Source organism: Eubalaena glacialis, chromosome 6 (assembly GCF_028564815.1).
Source record: "Eubalaena glacialis isolate mEubGla1 chromosome 6, mEubGla1.1.hap2.+ XY, whole genome shotgun sequence".
NCBI lineage: Eukaryota > Metazoa > Chordata > Mammalia > Artiodactyla > Balaenidae > Eubalaena > Eubalaena glacialis.
Window position 1 is genome coordinate 48,726,453 of NC_083721.1, and position 19,157 is coordinate 48,745,609.

At 39.9% G+C, this 19,157-nt stretch overlaps 1 protein-coding gene and 1 pseudogene across 2 annotated transcripts in view; one reads left to right on the top strand and one right to left on the bottom strand.

Moving 5' to 3' along the window:
* CMSS1 (cms1 ribosomal small subunit homolog) overlaps positions 1–19,157 on the top strand; it is a 391,308-nt gene that overhangs the window by 347,367 nt on the left and 24,784 nt on the right. For both annotated transcript variants that reach the window (XM_061193018.1, XM_061193019.1), the window contains exons 3-4: positions 16,599–16,670; positions 18,722–18,851. In XM_061193018.1, coding sequence (XP_061049001.1) covers positions 16,599–16,670; positions 18,722–18,851 — 202 coding nt within the window. The remainder of the gene's footprint in view (positions 1–16,598; positions 16,671–18,721; positions 18,852–19,157) is intronic.
* On the bottom strand, positions 1,618–2,375 carry LOC133093262 (lysine-rich coiled-coil protein 1-like; annotated as a pseudogene).

A 19,157-nucleotide genomic window follows, 5' to 3' on the forward strand; every position in this document is an offset into this window, starting at 1 on the left:
TTGTATTACATTTTTACCAAAGACCCAGTTTTATTCTTTTGGGTATAGTTCCTAGGAGAAGACAAATAGCATAGATATGCAAGATTGCCCCCACACCAATGCATTATTACAGTACCAAGACATGCTGTGAGCAGGCTCCCAGGGCCTCATGTCTATCTAGCATCATGTCTGTTGTGTGAATTCTTACTGAGGATTTGCTATCTTCGTATTACCACAAGTGGCCATTTGATAAACTTTGCTCCCTGGACTTAGGACCTTTTATTGCCTTTTTAATCTTCTTGCTGGCCACTCACATCCATTTGCACCTTTCTTACATTATTGTCCCTGAGACCTAATTGGTAACCATGTGTGATTTTTTAAAGGACTATCTAACTGTCAGTCCAAAGTTACCATCTTCTTCATAGTAACTATATGTGGCCTTATTCTTATTGTAGGTGGCCCTAAACGCATTCCACTAGAGTTTTGTGACCCAAAGTTTGTGACCAGGCTCCGGATAATTGTGGGAAGCAGTTTAGCATTTTGGTTACCTACAAGCTGTGACTCCTTGGGCAAGTTAAACTCTCTGTGCCTCAGTCTCCGTATTGGTAAACTGGTGATAATACGTGTATTTTGTTCGCAGGGTTACAGTGAGGATTAAATGATTAACACTTGTTAAGCTCTTTGAACTGTGGTTGGCAAAGAGTAAGCACTGAAGTGATAATTATTATAGTAAAATATACTTCAAGTCTTTTATTTTATTCATTATTTTTTCTTTGTGAGGTGGGGAATGCAGAAAGATATATGTATTTAATGTATAATCAGTCTTGGTTTTCTCTATAGTCACCAAATATTTAACTCCAAGGCCGTGTATCAATTGTAGTTTGAACCATCCTTTCTAAGACCTACAGGTTAACATCTGTGGCTTTTCAATTTATTTCACCAACATGGGGTTTGATTTCACCTCACTTAACTCCACTGACCATACCATAGTCATGCCTTCTTTGACCTTTGCCTCTAATCAGTGCCTACTTGCAGAACTTGTTTCCAAATATTCTTTTTTTTTTTGTAGAAATTAGAACTTTATCATATTATAAACATTTCCAGAATATAAACTGATTTTGTATCAGGACTCCTTGAAACGTTTAAAACTGTATGTAACTTAAGCATATTATAATGTATGTCATTTTCCACTTTCCAATATAGAAAATATACTGCAAGTTAGATCTAACAAAGGAAAAAAAATCAATCTAAACTGCTTCACAGAGAAAACTAATGAATATAAAAACATCCACCTCAAACTAAAACCCAGTCAAGAAATAGATTCTGTAAAGCCTATTAATCCTCCAATTTAAAATAAATGACATCCCAAGGGAAAAATACTTCCACCATCATAGCAATTTGATGAATTAAAGCAGAGCCACTCTCGTTAAGGGAAATTACATTATGTATAAGAAAAATGTAGTAATGATTTTAGAAAAGAGGAAAAGTAATTTCCATGTTGGAGAGCAAGCACACTAAATGTTTTCTGTTCACTTAGCCTTTGTACCTGTTCACATGAAAAGAGTGATAGGAACATCGTAAAACCAAGCTCCTCAACTATTTTTTCAGTTTAACCTCAGGAGAACCAATGCAAGAGCTTCAAAATCCAAGGATAGACTGGTCCCAAAACATCTCCTCTTCTTCCTTTCTTTGCCTTGTTCCTTTTTCTCTTTACTACGCTTATGTTCCTCTTTCTTAGAGGCTACATCTCGGCTTTTTTTCTCCTTTCGGTTCTTAAGCTTTTCTGTACTGTTTCCACCTCTGTTTTGTTTCTTTGGATGCACTTGTATTTGTCTAAATCTATTTCCTCACAAGCTTTCTTCCTCTTATGCTTGGGCCGCTCCTCCTCTCGTTTTTCCCAGCCTTCCTCTGGGTGCCTTTTTCTCTTCTGATGTATCTGTTTATAACTAGCTTGATGGGCACCGGTACTGTTTTCTGAGGACAGGTGCCTGTAAACTCCAGATTCTACACTGTATGAGCTACAGTTATACTCTTGCTGACTAAAGTTCAGAGCTACTGGTTTTCCTGAGAAACAGTCCCTGGTGAATTGACAGCAGCTCAGGGAGTCCAGTCTCAGCCTGCTGTCATGAGCTGCTAGCCACTGAGGTAACCGCTTTTCCACTGTTTGCGAAATACTGCATGGTCTTTGGTAGATCTGGACGGTTTCACAAAGGAGTCTGATCAAACATTCTACACCTGGGTCTAGAATCAACCTCTTCTTTGCACCCACAGGTTTCCAAATAATCCTCTCTCATCTTTCTGAAACAAGTCTTTGGCTCTAAGCCTCTGGCTTTCTGCACTTTGATGTAATCTTCAAGTTCATCTTGAAAAGAGTCACATGTCTTTGAATGCTTCATTAGGTTGACAAGGGGCTCTCCTTAACAGGTTGAGAACTTGGTGGAGAAATTTGATCATATTCACCCATTGATTGCTTCAGTTTTTTAGCATGAACTTGCCCCAAATAGTGAGACTGTGCAACAACTGAGGAGCTAAAAACCATGATGCAGAGATTAAAAAATCTATTTTTGTCCAATACTCCACTCCCATTCACCTCATAATGTGAAATCCATTGTGATTCAAATTATGGCACTACTCCTCATAAGCCTTTTACAAAAGGTATCTGTAAAAAGTTCAGGGCTTCCCTGGTGGCGCAGTGGTTGAGAATCCGCCTGCCAATGCAGGGCACACGGGTTCGAGCCCTGGTCTGGGAAGATCCCACATGCCGCGGAGCAGCTGGGCCCGTGAGCCACAATTACTGAGCCTGTGCGTCTGGAGACTGTGCTCCGCAACAAGAGAGGCCGCGATAGTGAAAGGCCCGCGCACCGCGATGAAGAGTGGCCCCCACTTGCCACAACTAGAGAAAGCCCTCGCACAGAAACGAAGACCCAACACAGCCATTAAAAAAAAAAAAAAAAAAGTTCAGTCTATGCTCATTCAACGTGGTATCTTCTCTGAGGCAGGGGCCCCCTCGGCGCCAACACCGCCCGCCAGTGGACAGGCCAAGGTGGAGGAGGCGGAGAGGCAGGGACAACCGCGGCCGCCGCCGAGCAAGCGGGGTGGGAGCGGGAGGCGGAGACCGGACTTCCTGAGGGGAAGTGGCCGCCACCACCAGCGGCCGACTGGACGGCACCACCGCCATAGCGGCGAGGCACGCTACTGCGCTTGCTCCAAATATTCTTTGTAGCCCATTGGCTTTCTTTTTTATTATTTTCTCTCTTGATTTTATTTTTGATTGCCCTCACTTTTTCTGGGCTCTTTAGTGAAAGAATAAATTTGCATTAATAAACTCACCCAAGCCTGCATCTTTACTGTCTTTTTATTGGCAGAGCGTTCGCCTTGCTGAATTTCCACCTATTTTTTACCTCCTTCCAACTTGAGTCTTCTTTTCCCACAACCATCAAGTTAGATAAATGGCAGGGAACCACAGGAAGAAAGGAGAAAGATCGAGGAAGAGAAAGTTAAATGCATTCTTAATTTCCATGAGCATTCACCTATCTTTCAGCAGCCCTGGTTTCAACAATAAGAGGATTTATTGAACACTCACCACAGGCACTGTGTAAGGTACCATGACTCACAGTCGTCACAGCTGCCCTGCGAAGTAGGGGCGACGCCATTTTACAAAGAACCTGAAGCTCAGAGAGATGGGTACCGGGAGTGATGACCCACTTGACTGCCTTTAAGCCACACCCTGAGGATGACACTGCTTCCATTTCCCTTTCCACCTGTCCTTCCTCATTCAACTTGGGAAAATTGGATTTACCATGCCATCAAGTAATTTCTTGGTCGCATGCCATTGCTATTTTCTGCCAAGGAAAAAAAAAATCACCAGAGATTTTACTGCTTATTTTAACCACCTTCATCTTGCTCTAATTTCTTTCACTAACAAATTGCTTTAAGGAAACAAAGTCCTGGGAATTCCCTGGCGGTCCAGTGGTTAGGGCTCCACGCTTCCACTGCAGGGGACACTGGTTCAACCCCTGGTCCGGGAACTAAGATCCTGCATGCCGAGTGGCCAATAAATAAATAAATGAATACAAATTTAAGAAAAAAAAAGAAGAATCAAAGTCCTAGGTAGACACAGTGCCCTTATCACTCTCTACAAGCCTATCCTCATTGCCCTGGCCAGAGAATTCACACAGGAATCTCCTTGTGCCCCTCTGCCTTATTTGAGTGTTATCCATCTACCTCCCTCGTCTCCCTACCATGCTGTACACATCTGTGCATCTCCACTGCATCTGGCACAGAACCTTCCCCGAACTGGCACTCATTTGTGAAAAGAAAGAATGGATGACTAGACTGGTATCCCAGCTTTCTTACCCCTCTTCCCATCTCAACCCTTTGTGTCCCAGCTGTGAGCCATCAGCTCCCTGACACTGCTGCCCGCAGACGACTTTTGGAGCCCCGTGACCATTGTCCCTCCTTCAGCCCCTCCTTGAAGGGTCCCCCACCTTGACATTAGACCTGGGAGTCTCTTCTCCTCCAGCCCTAATACCACACAGTCCCTTGGGCTCCTCTGTGGCCTCCTCGTCCTGTCTCCCACTGCTCTTCTCCCTCTGGAACTCATCTCACCACCCCAAGGACGGCCTTTTTGTCAGGCCGACTGTCCTTTCTTGAGTCCTTCTCTAATGGTTTATGCACATAGAGGTGCATAAGCACCTCAGGGGCCAGGGTTTCTTTTGTGTTCACTGTGGTACCTAGCACAGCCATAGGCACATGATTCATTTGGCACATGTGACCAAGTATTTGTTTTTTAATAGTAATCATATTTTTTTCTTGGATCAAAAAAAAAGAAAAGAAAAGAAATTACTGTTTACTATATTTAAGTTTTGAATTTTTTTCAAATTTGCTTAGTTGTTTGCTGTTCTTGAAGGGGTTTTTTGTTTGCTTGTTTGTTTTGTTTTTTAATGCTTGCATAGGAACTGCCTGGCATTATGCTGCTAGCTGTAATATGCATATCACCAGGTGAGAGTATCTGTCCAGTTAGATGGTGTTCCCTCCTTTGCCATAGCTGGGCCTCACATTTTTATTACTGAGTCCACACCTCCCATCTGTCCAGTATTTCAAGCAGCAGGTTTATAACTTTATACAAGTTTTCTACCCTTGCAACTACATCACCTCTAGCAACCATTTCACATCTAAACAATCATCCTTGGCCTCCTTAATAATGTGAGTATAAAGATTTGCCAGTAGTTTTTTTTTTTTTTTTCCAAATACTGCTTCCAAAATAAATGATGAATTCCCCTACTCCTAGAGATTGCATCACCCTCTTCCCTCCTCAACATCACTCATTTCAGAGCCAGCCCTAGTGACTTTGTAATTATGGTTCCCAGAATATAATCCCTTATGAGGGATTTCGTGAATTTTCATTGATGCCTCCATGATGTCAGTAACCTTTTAATGGTTCCATGACCCATCCTCTCCCCCTCAGAGACAACACTGGACTTCTTTTTTTCTTAAGCTAGCCTTTTGTTTATCTCCTTGGATCATAAAAGAATCTTCAGCAAGAGTACTTATCCCTTTCCCTCCTTACTTACCTCTCTCACTACTGTATTTTCTTACTAATTCTTTATTTTCACACTGATCATTTCATATCTCTCCTACTCTTTATCTTCAAGATTATTCTTGATTAAGAGAAAAGAGGACTGTGTCCTGTCTACTCTCTGATTTACCTTCCTCCTTTCCATGCTGGTGTCTCAATTCTGTTTCTCTTTGTATTAATCTATTGTTGTATAACAAATTACCCCCAAAGTTAGTAGCTTAAAACAGAAAAGATTCCTTATCTCAGTTTCTGTTACCTCACAGACATGGCTAAGTTCAGTCTCTCTGGCTCTACATCTCTCATCAGTTGTCAGTCAAGTTGTAAGCTGGACGTTAGGGGCTCCACCATGAGGAACCCTTCTTGAAGCTCATTCAGGTGGCTGTTGGCAGGCATCAGTCCCTCATCATGTGAGCCTCTCCACAGGGATGCCTCACAACATTGCCCATGGCTTCCTTCAGGCCATGTGAGTGACCCAAGAGGGAACTATCAAGAGCACTCAAGACCAAAACCACAGTCTTTTTTTTTTTTTAAACATCTTTATTAGAGTATAATTGCTTTACAATGGTGTGTTAGTTTCTGCTGTATAACAAAGTAAATCAGCTATATGTATACATATATCCCCATATCCCCTCCCTCTTGCATCTCCTTCCCACCTTCCCTATCCCACCCCTCTAGGTGGTCACAAAGCACCGAGCTGATCTCCCCGTGCGATGCGGCTGCTTCCCACTAGCTATCTATTTTACATTTGGTAGTGTATATATGTCAGTGCTACTCTCTCACTTCGTCCCAGCTTACCCTTCCCCCTCCCCGTGTCCTCAAGTCCATTCTCTACGTCTGCGTCTTTATTCCTGTCCTGCCGCTAGGTTCATCAGAACCCTTTCTTTTTTTTTCTTTTAGATTCCATATATATGTGTTAGCATATGGTATTTGTCTTTCTCTTTCTGACTTACTTCACTCTGTATGACAGACTCTAGGTCTATCCACCCCACTACAAATAGTTCAATTTCATTTCTTTTTTTGGCTGAGTAATATTCCATTGTATATATGTGCCACTTCTTCTTTATCCATTCATCTGTCGATGGACACTTAGGTTGCTTCCATGTCCTGGCTATTGTAAATAGTGCTGCAGTGAACATTGGGGTACATGACTCTTTTTGAATTACGGTTTTCTCAAGGTATATGCCCAGTAGTGGGATTGCTGGGTCATATGGTACTTCTATTTTTAGTTTTTTAAGGAGCCTCCATACTGTTCTCCATAGTGGCTGTATCAATTTACATTCCCACCAACAGTGCAAGAGAGTTCCCTTTTCTCCACACCCTCTCCAGCATTTATTGTTTGTAGATTTTTTGATGATGGCCATTCTGACCAGTGTGAGGTGATACCTCACTGTAGTTTTGATTTGCATTTCTCTAATGATTAGTGATGTTGAGCATCCTTTCATGTGTTTTTGGCAATCTGTATATCTTCTTTGGAGAAATGTCTATTTAGATCTTCTGCCCATTTTTGGATTGGGTTGTTTGCTTTTTTGATATTGAGCTGCATGAGCTGTTTGTATATTTTGGAGATTAATCCTTTGTCAGTTGCTTTGTTTGCAAATATTTTCTCCCATTCTGAGGGTTGTCTTTTCATCTTGTTTATGGTTTCCTTTGCTGTTCAAAAGCTTTTAAGTTTCATTAGGTCCCATTTGTTTATTTTTGTTTTTATTTCCATTTCTCTAGGAGGTGGGTCAAAAAGGATCTTGCTGTGATTTATGTCAAAGAGTGTTCTTCTTATGTTTGCCTCTAAGAGAGAAACGACAGTCTTTTTATAACCTAATCTCAGAACTGACATCACATCACTTCTGCCATATTCTGTTAGAAGCAGATCAGTATATCTGGTACACATTCAAGAGGAGGGGATGAATACCAGGAGATAGTGATCACTGGTGCTATCCTGTAATCTGGCTACCACAGTCTGCCCTCTGGCCCACAGTGATTTACATCCCTCCCATATGCAGAATATATTTGCCCCTCCCAAGGCTTGCAAAAAATCTCATGACGTTACAGCATGAGCTTGGTGTCCAGAATTTCATTGTCTAGATCAGGTCCAGGTACAGTTGAGGTTCCTCGGGTTTAGACCTTTAAGTATAGCTCTTTGAGTGTATTTCTTCTCAACGTATGAAACTAAAGAGACAAGTTATCTCACCCCTACGTACACAACACCAAGCAGTGAGGCAAGCATTGGATAACCTCTACAGGCATTTGTATTCAAATAGGAGTAACAAAGAGTCATTGGTCCACAACATTCAGAAAGTGTTAGGAGTTTCTTGATTAAGTCTTAAGGCCCAGGGCCTTATGGTTCTTGGCACTGCTGTTTGGGTTCTTGTTCTGTCCTCTGAGTCATCCTCCCTTTTTTTTTAAATGAAAGGTAACATGTGTTTGCAGCTAAGCAGCTCTTTCAGCTTGCTTCTTGATGATAGAATTCTGAGGGTTCCTCTCTGACCCTCTCAGCTTCTGAATATATAACTCCTTTAAGAATTGTGTGGGGGCTTCCCTTGTGGCACAGTGGTTAAGAATCCTCCTGCCAATGCCAGGAACACAGGTTCAAGCCCTGGTCCATGATGATCCCACATGCCGCGCAGCAGCTAAGCCCATGTGCCACAACTACTGAGCCTGAGCTTTAGAGCCCGCGAGCCACAACTGCTGAGCCCGCATGCCACAACTACTGAAGCCCGCGTGCCTAGAGCCCGTGCTGTGCAACAAGAGAAGCCACTGCAATGAGAAGCCCGCGCACTGCAACAAAGAGTAGCCCCCGCTCACCGCAACTAGAGAAAACCTGCATGCAGCCATGAAGACCCAACGCAGCCAAAAATAATAAATTAGTAATTAAATAAATAAATTAAAAAAAGAAAAAGAATTGTGTGGGTCTCCTATGATTCTTCTGGGAATTTACTCTATTAGGCAGAAGTCACACCCACAATGTTTTCCAGATAAATCCTTCTGTACCTTGGGCTTCAGCTGAGACAATTACAAGATAAGACCCCTTAAGCTTCCTAGACTCATGTTTGAGAGAATCTGCGAGGCACACCTTTAATTTCTTTAAAGACTTTTGTTTTTTCTTTTTAATTTGGCTGCACTGCGGGGCTTGTGGGATCCTAGTTCCCCGACCAGGTATCAAACCCGGACCCTCAGCAGTGACAGCATGGAGTCCTAACCACTGGACCGCCAGGGAATTCCCTTTAAGGATTTCTTATTAACTGTGACTGTGTCCAAAATTTTTGAACAGTGTGTTCAGGCACTATCCATCTAGCAATCACCTTATTTTTGACACATTTCAAAGTAATTTGCAAAATCAGTACACTCCCCTCAGATGCTTCAGCATGCATATTATTTTTAAAAGCTCAATATTTAAAGTTCTTTTTTTTTTCCTTGTAAGGTAAAGTTAACATACAATAAAATACACAAATGTCAAACGTACCATTCAATGAGTTTTGACAAATTCATATAACTCTGTAACACAAACCCCTACGGATACAGAACATTACCATCACCCCAGAATCCTTTCATGCCACCTCCCTGTTAATCACCATTCCAAACTCCTTGCCCCTGAGGCAACCATTGTTCTGATGTTTTTTCCCCCAAAATTTGTTTTGCTTTTTCTAGGATTTCATGTAAATGAAATCATACAGGGTATGCTCTTTTGTTCGAGGCTTCTTTTATTCAGCACAATATTATTTAGATTCATCCATGTTGATGATAGTGGTTCTTTTTGTTTGTCTTTGTTTTTTGTTTTTTGTTTGGTTTTGCTGAGTATATTAGTCTGCTAGGGCTGCCATAACAAAGTAGCACAGACTGAGTGGTATAAACATCAGCAATTTATATCTCACGGTTCTGGAGGCTGGAAGTCTAAAATCAGGGTGTTGTCAGGTTTAGTTTCTCCTGATGCTTTTCTCCTTGGTTTGTAGATGGTTGCCTTCTCACTGTGTCCTCGTATGGTCTTTCTCTGTGCGTGCACATTCCTAGTGTCTCTTCCTCCTCATATAAGGACACCAGTCCTATTGGATCAGGACCCCATCCTTACGACCTCATTTAACCTTAATTACCTCTTCAAAGGCCCTATCTCCAAATATAGTCACACTGGGGGTTAGGGCTTCAGCATATGAATTATGGGGAACACAATTCAATCCATAACACTAAGTAATATTCAACTATATGAATATATCATAGTTTATTTATCCATTCTTCTGTTGATGGATACCTGTGGCTATTTCCTGTTAGGGTCTATTCTGAATAAATCTACAATCAACAATCATATACAAGCCTTTTTGTTAGCATATGTTTTTATTTCTCTTGAGTAAACACATAGGAATAGAATTGCTGAATCATGTTTAGTTTTATAAAAACTGCTAGACTTTTTTCAAAAATGATTATGCCTTTTTTCCACTCCCAATATCAGTGTATGAGAGTTTTGCTTGCTTTGTATTTTTGTCAACTTTTGGAGTTATCTGTCTTTTAATTTTAGACATTTCGGTGAGTGTGTATTGAATAACTTTTGGCCAAACCCAAAAGGCAGTTCTAAGTTGTTTTTATTTTTACAGTGAACATGCTTGTTTTTGTTATAAAATGACAATTTACATTTTTTTATTTTTACCAAAGTAATAATCAAACACTATTAAAAGTTTTTAGTGGAAAAGCAGCAGTCCCCTTCCCTACTCTTATCTAGGTCTTTCCTCAGGGGCAACCACCATCAGTCTTTAGCTGTTTTTCTTACTTGCTACCTTATATTTTATACTGCAGTTTCTTGATTTACCACTTTCTGACATTATCTTCCCGAGGTAGCATAGGAGGACATAGTCCTCTCACCTATGCCCTATTCCCTCTCCAACTGCTACTTCCTCTGCCAATACAATGTTACATTTTGGTGAAAACAGTTGTCACTCTTTCATTATTATGACCATGGAAACACTGTTCAGTGCTGAGAAAAAGAGAAGCTATAATCATCCCTCCTTTCTTATACAACTCTTTATTTTTATGGTATTAATAATTACCTCATTTCTTCACTTGCCTAGCTTGCTATGTTCCTACTGTTAATTGCTCCTGTATGTTTCAACATCTCTTCCACATGCCCATGGACAATATTTTCCATATGCTCAAATAGATCAGTTATTGTTCTTTCCTACAGATCTCCACACTTTTATTCCACTCTGAATTGGTTATTCTCTAGGCCTGCTGAACAACTGAGACTTCTCTTTACTGCCCCTTCAGTAGTCTCCCGGATTGGTCTCCCTACTTACTGAATCCTATGTCATCCTCTTTCTTGATTTAGCCCTTGATTGTGCTGGAATAGAGCCTTGAGTATCTGTGGGTAGGAAGTAAATTTTTTGAGATCTTAAATATCTGAGAATGTTTACTGAAATCTGAAAATTTTTCTCTTAAGTTGATTGATAATTTTGCTGGGTATAAAAATCTAATTTGCAAATAAATTTTCCCCATAATTCTGAAGGCTTTGTTCTACTGAGTCCAAGCATTGATTACTGCTGTTGCAAGGTCTGCCACCATTCTTTTCTTTGACCTTTTGTATTTTGTATGTTACTGTTTTTCTTTTCATAAGTTTTTAGAATCTTTTGTTTATCCAGGATGTTCTGCAATTTCACAGTGATTTTCCTTAGCGTGGTTATTTTTCTTATCCATTGTACTGTATACTTAATGGGCTTTCAATTTGGAGTTTCATGTTCTAGAAATTTTCCTTCAGTTCTGGAAAGTTTTTCATACATTATTTTTTTTTTTAATTACTTCTTTCCCACCGTTTTATGTGACTCTTACTTTCTATAATACCTTTTATTGGCATATTGATTCTCTTGGGCTGATTCTCTAATTTTCTTACCATTTTTTTCTTATCATTTTTTCATCTTTATGGGAGATGTTTTCTACTTTATCTTCAAGTCTTCCTCCTACATTTTTATTCCAACTTTCTTTAATTTTAATTTTAATTTTTTTAGTTTTTTGCTGCATTGGGTCTTCATTGCGCACAGGCTTTCTCTAGTTGTGGCAAGCGGGGGCTACTCTTCGTTGCAGTGCACAGGCTTCTCATTGCAGTGGCTTCTCTTGTTGTGGAGCACAGGATCTAGGCATGCGGGCTTCAGTAGTTGCAGCACGTGGGCTCAGTAGTTGCGGCACGCGGGCCCTAGAGCACGCAGGCTTCAGTAGTTGCGGTGTGCAGGCTCAGTAGTTGTGGCTCGTGGGCTTAGTTGCCCTGCAGCATGTGGGATTTTCCCTGACCAGGGATCGAACCCATGTCCTCTGCATTGGCAGGCAGATTCTTAACCACTGTGCCACCAAGGAAGTCCCCCAACTTTCTTATTTGTTTTAAGGTTTAAATGTTTTTTGAATTTTTTTCCCTTTTTTATAGCATCCTTGTTTTATAGCATCTTGTTTCATGGCTGAAAATTCTTCCCTCATCTCTCTGAGAATATTAATTGTAATTGTTTTGAAGTACAGTCTCTGTTTCCTCTGGGTTCTTTTTTCTTTTGTTTGTTTATTTGCTATGATGTTGGAGACTTTCCTTAGATGTCTCATGAACCTTAGCTGTCTATTCATATTAAAGAGAGACACACTAAAAAGTTAATGGAAAACTTTTGCGCATAAGTGGGGCTTGTTAATTAGTGGACCTCTTGGTAGGGTGATATGATAACAAAGCTGGACATTTACTATGGAACCCCCAAATGTCACTCTCTTGTGGCATTTCTCTTAGGCCATTTTATTTTTCCAGAGAAGAATTCAGTAGTGTTCTGCCTACACTATATAAGCCTCTCTTGAAATATCCTGAAACAGGGACAGGAAAAGGAAATGAGCCTCAACCTCTACCCTGCCTCCCTTATGCTAGACTTCTTGGTCTTCTTATTCTCTCCAGAGCATAAATCTCCAGTCTTCTGTTAGGAAGAACAAGATGAGAGGAAGCAGTAATGGGATAGTTGCTTGGCTGCCTGGGCAGAAGATATAGCCAGGTGGGTGTAGGAGGGAGGCTAATCATTTTAAACGTAAAGTTTCAACCAGTCTCTTTCTTTCAAACCCTTTCCCCTCTGTAGTACCTTGTGCCACCCACTGCTGAACCTTTCCAGAGTCCAACAGGTGAAACAGACACACTTATTGTTAGCATCCGCCTCTCTAGAAACCCAGGTGCTAGATGTCTCTCTCCCTATGCTAAATAGCTTCCATCCAGTTTCAACCCTTTCCATTTTCCAAAAAGTTGTTGAAATCTCTCCACTACTGTTGTCCTTTCTCCTGGTTTCTTGGTCCTTTTAGACATATCTTTTTCAGTTTCCTTTATTTTCAATTTTTGGGGGATTTTTTAAAAAATATTTATTTATGTATTTGGTTGTGCCAGGTCTTAGTTGCAGCAGGTGGACTCCTTATTTGCGGCTCGTGGGCTCCTTAGTAGAGACATGCGAACTGTTAGTTTCAGCATGCATGTGAGATCTAGTTCCCCAACCAAGGATCGAACCTGGGCCCCCTGCATAGGGAGCGCGGAGTCTTAACCACTGCACCACCAGGGAAGTCCCTCCTTTATTTTCATTTTAGTAGCATTTTGAAAATGATTTGCCATGGTTAAAACCAGAAGACTCATTCTTTTTTTTTTTTTAATCAGTCATCAATTTTATACACATCAGTGTATACATGTCAATCCCAATCGCCCAATTCAGCACCCCACCATCCCCACCCCACTGTGGTTTTCCCCCTTGGTGTCCATACATTTGTTCTCTATGTCTGTGTCTCAACTTCTGCCCTGCAAACCGGTTCATCTGTACCATTTTTCTAGGTTCCACATACATGCATTAATATACGATATTTGTTTTTCTCTTTCTGACTTACTTCACTCTGTATGACAGTCTCTAGATCCATCCATGTCTCAACAAATGACTCAATTTCGTTCCTTTTTATGGCTGAGTAATATTCCATTGTATATATGTACCACAACTTCTTTATCCATTTGTCTGTTGATGGGCATTTAGGTTGCTTCCGTGACCTGGCTATTGTAAATAGTGCTGCAGTGAACACTGGGGTGCATGTGTCTTTTTGAATTACGGTTTTCTCTGGGTATATGCCCAGTAGTGGGATTGCTGGATCATATGGTAATTCTATTTTTAGTTTTTTAAGGAACCTCCATACTGTTTTCCATAGTGGCTGTATCAATTTACATTCCCACCAACAGTGCAAGAGGGTTCCCTTTTCTCCACACCCTCTCCAGCATCTGTTGTTTGTAGATTTTCTGATGATGCCCATTCTAACTGGTGTGAGGTGATACCTCATTGTAGTTTTGATTTGCATTTCTCTAATAATTAGTGATGTTGAGCATCTTTTCATGTGCTTCTTGGCCATCTGTATGTCTTCTTTGGAGAAATGTCTATTTACGTCTTCTGCCCATTTTTGAATTGGGTTGTTTGTTTCTTTAATATTGAGCTGAATGAGCTGTTTATATATTTTGGAGATTAATCCTTTGTCCGTTGATTCGTTTGCAGATATTTTCTCCCATTCTGAGGGTTGCCTTTTCGTCTTGTTTATGGTTTCCTTTGCTGTGCAAAAGCTTTGAAATTTCATTAGGTCCCATTTGTTTATTTTTGTTTTTATTTCCATTACTCTAGGAGGTGGATCAAAAAAGATCTTGCTGTGATTTGTGTCGAAGAGTGTTCTTCCTATGTTTTCCTCTAAGAGTTTTATAGTGTGCGGTCTTACATTTAGGTCTCGAATCCATTTTGAGTTTATTTTTGTGTATGGTGTTAGGGGACTCATTCTTAAAGGATATAATTTTTGACACTTTAAGGAATTGGAAACATGCCCCAATTAATTGCTTCACTGAAAGCTTAATAAGTTTTTTTTGGTATATTTTTGGGCAAGAGTGATTCTTCTAAATCTTTAACTTCATACTCAGGGTACATATTTAAAAATCACTGCATAAAGAAATGACATTACTTATTAACTGCCAAAGTCAGATACTGTTGGAATCAGTTTCTAGAAATGGTTAGTTGGCCTACCCTGAGTCTTCCTCATCTTACCTAGTCTCTCTGAGGGTAAACATCAGCATTTGTAAGGCAGCTGGCAAAGTTTAGGAATTTTCAATACTATGGGCTTTGTATTTCTTCATAAAGTAGTCTCACTTCTATGGAAATTGACCCCATAAACTTGCTTCTTCATTAGCACCCTACTGCAACCAGCTAAAGTGGCTGCTCCCAGAAAACAAATATCATACTGCATTTCCTTTAAGATGATGTAAGAATTTGAACCTAGCATGTAAACCTGTTACAGGATCTTGACAAAAGCAGTTGTCAAGCATGTTTCCTTTTTCCTTTGCATGATTCAGAATTGTGTTTTTATTTTTTCTTCCAGAATTGGAGAGTCCATATCCTTATAACTGAGCTCATTTCCACATTTAATTTGTGTCATGTTTAATTGGCTTTGTAAACCTGGCATAAATACAAACCCCGCACATTGAACATACTCTTAGAGAGCACCACCATTTGCTAAATGAGAAAATGAAACAGGTTCTACATCTGCTTCCCCAAAACCTTCATAATGGGGACAAGATACTGAAGTATGCCTTGAGAGATCTAGGGAGATACTAATTGTATCCAGGCCTTTGCCATAGCAGCATGAGCTGATGTTGGCTTGATCTGTAATTGGACTCTTATGACTGTCTGGCAGCTTCTGTGACATATTAGTGGCCTTGGCCCAGTTTCTAATTGGCATCAAATTAGCGTGTATCTGCATCCACAAGACAGCTTAACTTCTAAATAAGAGAGGTCCTAATATCTATTTTCTTTAGCTATGACGCAATTGTACTTTGCAGGTTTTTTCTTTTAACTGAGAAGCAGCTGAAATTTCAAGATTCCCGTATTATTTTAATCCTGAGCCTTTTGACTCTACTTCTCTATAACTGAAACAGAGTCTAGAAACTGCTGGTCCTGGCCCCATGTCTTGTAGAAATTACATAACATTATATCTCTCTGGATTCAGGCCATAGGCATTCTTAATCTGCAGGCTATCTGGAAACTTTAATAGAAAGCTTCATCTGTAATCATTTTAAACAGAGCCAGTAGAGACAAGATTGCTTTAGTTAGTTTAGTAGTTTACCAGCTTAAACTGAGTACTCTCTAGTTGGAATGGAAACTTAATCAAGAAAAAACTCATAAGTTTTCACTTATATTTTATGTCTTACTTGGCAACTTGTTTGAAAATGTTGCATAAAAGATCTAATACAGGAAACATTTTATATAACTGCTTATGATTAATAAATATGGAATCTGAAGCATTCTATTTTATAAATCAAGGTCTTAGTCCAAATTTCCTGTTTTTCTACACTAAAAAAAACCAAAACAAACCCTTAGGGTAAAAATAGCACTAAACTATATAGGGTACTCCAGGGGTCAAGGCAACAGGCAAAATCAATTACTCAGGATGCCATGGTGTTGAGGCTTTTGTCAGACCATAAGCAGAAACATTCATTTTGTAGTCACTATAGATAAGACATTTGGTGCAGCTGGTTTTATAAAAATATAAGTAAATATATCCTACTTCAGATTTTCTGTGCCTCTTGAGAAGAGGAAAGGAATGGATAACAAAATGATAAATCAGTGACTTGGAAATACAGACTCACACATTGCTAGTTCCTGGAAACACCAGTCATTCTAGTCAAAGACTTCTTTACTACATCTTAATTTTAATCACATCTCTTTCTGCCTGTATTTTCCAAACCTAGCCACTGTCTTCCATCTTTAATACCCTGTACCACCACCTCAAACACATATATACACTTACTCACACATTTTGACCTTTGTTCAAAGATTTTCCAGTCTTGAGTCATCTGCACTTTCTCACTTTTACAAATTCTCTCAGCTCGGCCCCTGCATAATAGCCTTCAGTGGATTTTCCAACATTTCTTTGTCCATATTACCAAGATACTGTGAAGAATACATGCATGACAGTAGATGTTGATACTTTGGGATTCATACCATTAGTTGACACCTCATCATGCTAAGATGAAAGTTTTCTCATTTACATTTCTTTATAGCCTAAAGAATGTTTCTTGATACAACCAAAGGAAACAAATGAAGATGCCACCAAGACCAGGAAGAGGAAAAAGGTAATATTAATAATTTTTTACAATGGTACGGCCCCACATGGTTTCTATCACATTGTTTTATAGTGTACTTTGATGAGGCAATTATTGTAATCCCCACTTTAGATATGCAAAAATTGTAAAATTCATTGAGGTTTGGTGACTTTCCTAAGGTCACTAGTAATAAGTGTTTCTGTTGCAGCTAAAAATAAATTCTTCTATTTCCTATTTCAGTCTTGTGGATTACCAAACATCTTTGTTACCCACCCTGTGTTTTCACTGTGGTTAGAAGTTGGACAGGGGTTTTTAATTCTAGAAGGGGCCCAGAGCTATCCTGCCCTCTGGCCCCTCTGACTGTCCAAGAAAAGAAATTCACCAACCTTCTTTTCTTACCCATTTAATTTTTTAAAAACCTTATGTCTTAAAGTATTAATAAAAAGAAAGTAATAAGCAGATGAAAGTAGTGTAAGTATAAGGCATTTCTGACTCTAATTTCGAACCATAATTTAAAGCAAAAGGCTCCCCTTGCATTTTAAGACTTGCCTGTGAACATATGGAAAACTCTGTTGCTCCTATACAAACTTTCTTATGGCTCAGCCTTGAAGAAAGTGTGGTTAGCTTTTTTTTTAATAAATTTATTTTATTTATTTATTTATTTTTGGCTGCATTGGGTATTCGTTGCTGTGCGCGGGCTTTCAAGCACAGGCCCTAGGCACGTGGGCTTCAGTATTTGTGGCACGTGGGCTCTAGAGCGCAGGCTCAGTAGTTGTGGCTCACTGGCTTAGTTGCTCCGCATCCTGTGGGATCTTCGCGGACCAGGGTTCGAACCTGTGTCCCCTGCATTGGCAGGTGGATTCTTAACCACTGCCCCACCAGGGAAGCCCGAAAGTGTGGTTAGCTTTGACCTTCCACCACAGTTGTGAAAACAGCAGTGTAATTCTCTCCCTGCCAAGAAGGGTCTACTGCTGTAGTTAGCAGAGGAAATGCGATTGGGATTAGAGGAAAGAAGATGGACTCAGACCAATTACTTAACAGCAAGCTTTTAGAAAACTGAGAATGTGTGTGCATATGTTTTCCTTGCCTGCACATGGCCAAATAGGAAGATGGGAAATGCCAAATTGGCTGAGTTTTGGCAAGTCCTTAAAGAAACGACTGTAACTTCTCTTTGATAGTTTGTACACTAATGGCCTTCAGGAGTGTTAAGTTCTTGAGGTTCAAGGTCAGAACTCCAGCTAGCTAGTTTAGCCTTGGCTGAGGTCATGCTAAAATGTGCCCACGGATGACGTGTTCTTTTAAAGTTAATTCATTTGACAGAACTTTGACCGTTCTTGGCAGTGGTATAAAAAGGAAGATAGTATGGAAGGAGGGGGGGAAAGCAGGGGTAGGAGGCAAGGAAGGGCTCTTTCTATAAGAAGGGAAGTTTATGATGAAAGTTAAATGAACAATTGTGCATTCCTAGTACATTGCAGGCATTCAGTACATGCTACACAAATAAGTCCAAATCAAAATAGGTGTTGTAAAGTATTTCCTATTCTGCTTTCCATAGGGCCAATTCAAGATGTCTCTCCCAAGACTTGAGAATTGAGGGTCTCAAGTGCCCCTATTTAGTGTCCTCCTTTGCTGAGATTAGTCCTGCAACTCTTACTTTAACCCCAGAAATCCAAACTGAAACTCAGTGCCTTAAGAACCAGGTTACACAAGAAATTCTCAAAATTCTACTCTCCCAGGAATACACATTTTCTGGGGCTTAAAAAAGGAAGTTTCCACAAGCAACAAGATTTATTGACTTTTAACAGAAAATAGTACCCTATTATAGACTCCTGCAAAATTTTTGGTTCTCCTAGCAGAGACCAAGAGTTACAAGGAGTCTTTTAGATCATCCATTCATTTTTCAAAGCAGTAGTTATGTCCAAGAAGTATCTTTTAAGTTTTCTCGAGTGTGTTTATTAGAACTCCCATTCACACTTGGCTATCACCAGAACCTACTTACAGTTTAAATGCCAGAGGAATCAACCTATCCTAAGCCAAATGCCATCCTAAAATCTGTCTTCCCATTTTTACTTCTTTCTCATCAGAAGAAAATCACTGATGTTCTTGCAAAATCAGAGCCAAAACCAGGGACACCTGAAGACCTACAGAAGCTGATGAAGGACTATTATAGCAGCAATCGCTCAGTGATTGAATTAGAAGAACTAACCCTACCAGGTACAGCCAGGCTTCCTTGTTGTTATTCCTTTTAATTAATATATTTCCACATGCTAGTACTCCTTTCCTCAACCTAATAGTTTTAACTGTTGGATGATTTCTTCATTCAGATGCTAACTGGTATTTGTTCAATCTAATAGAAAGATTTGTAATTTTTATTCAAAAGGTATTGGGTGTGCAATTTTTGGACAGGTTCTTCAATGAATAAGAATCTTTTTTTTTTTTTTTTTTCTGTCACACATACCAACATTTATTAAACAAATCACTCCTCAGCAAGCAGACCCAAACAATTTATATTCTGTCAGG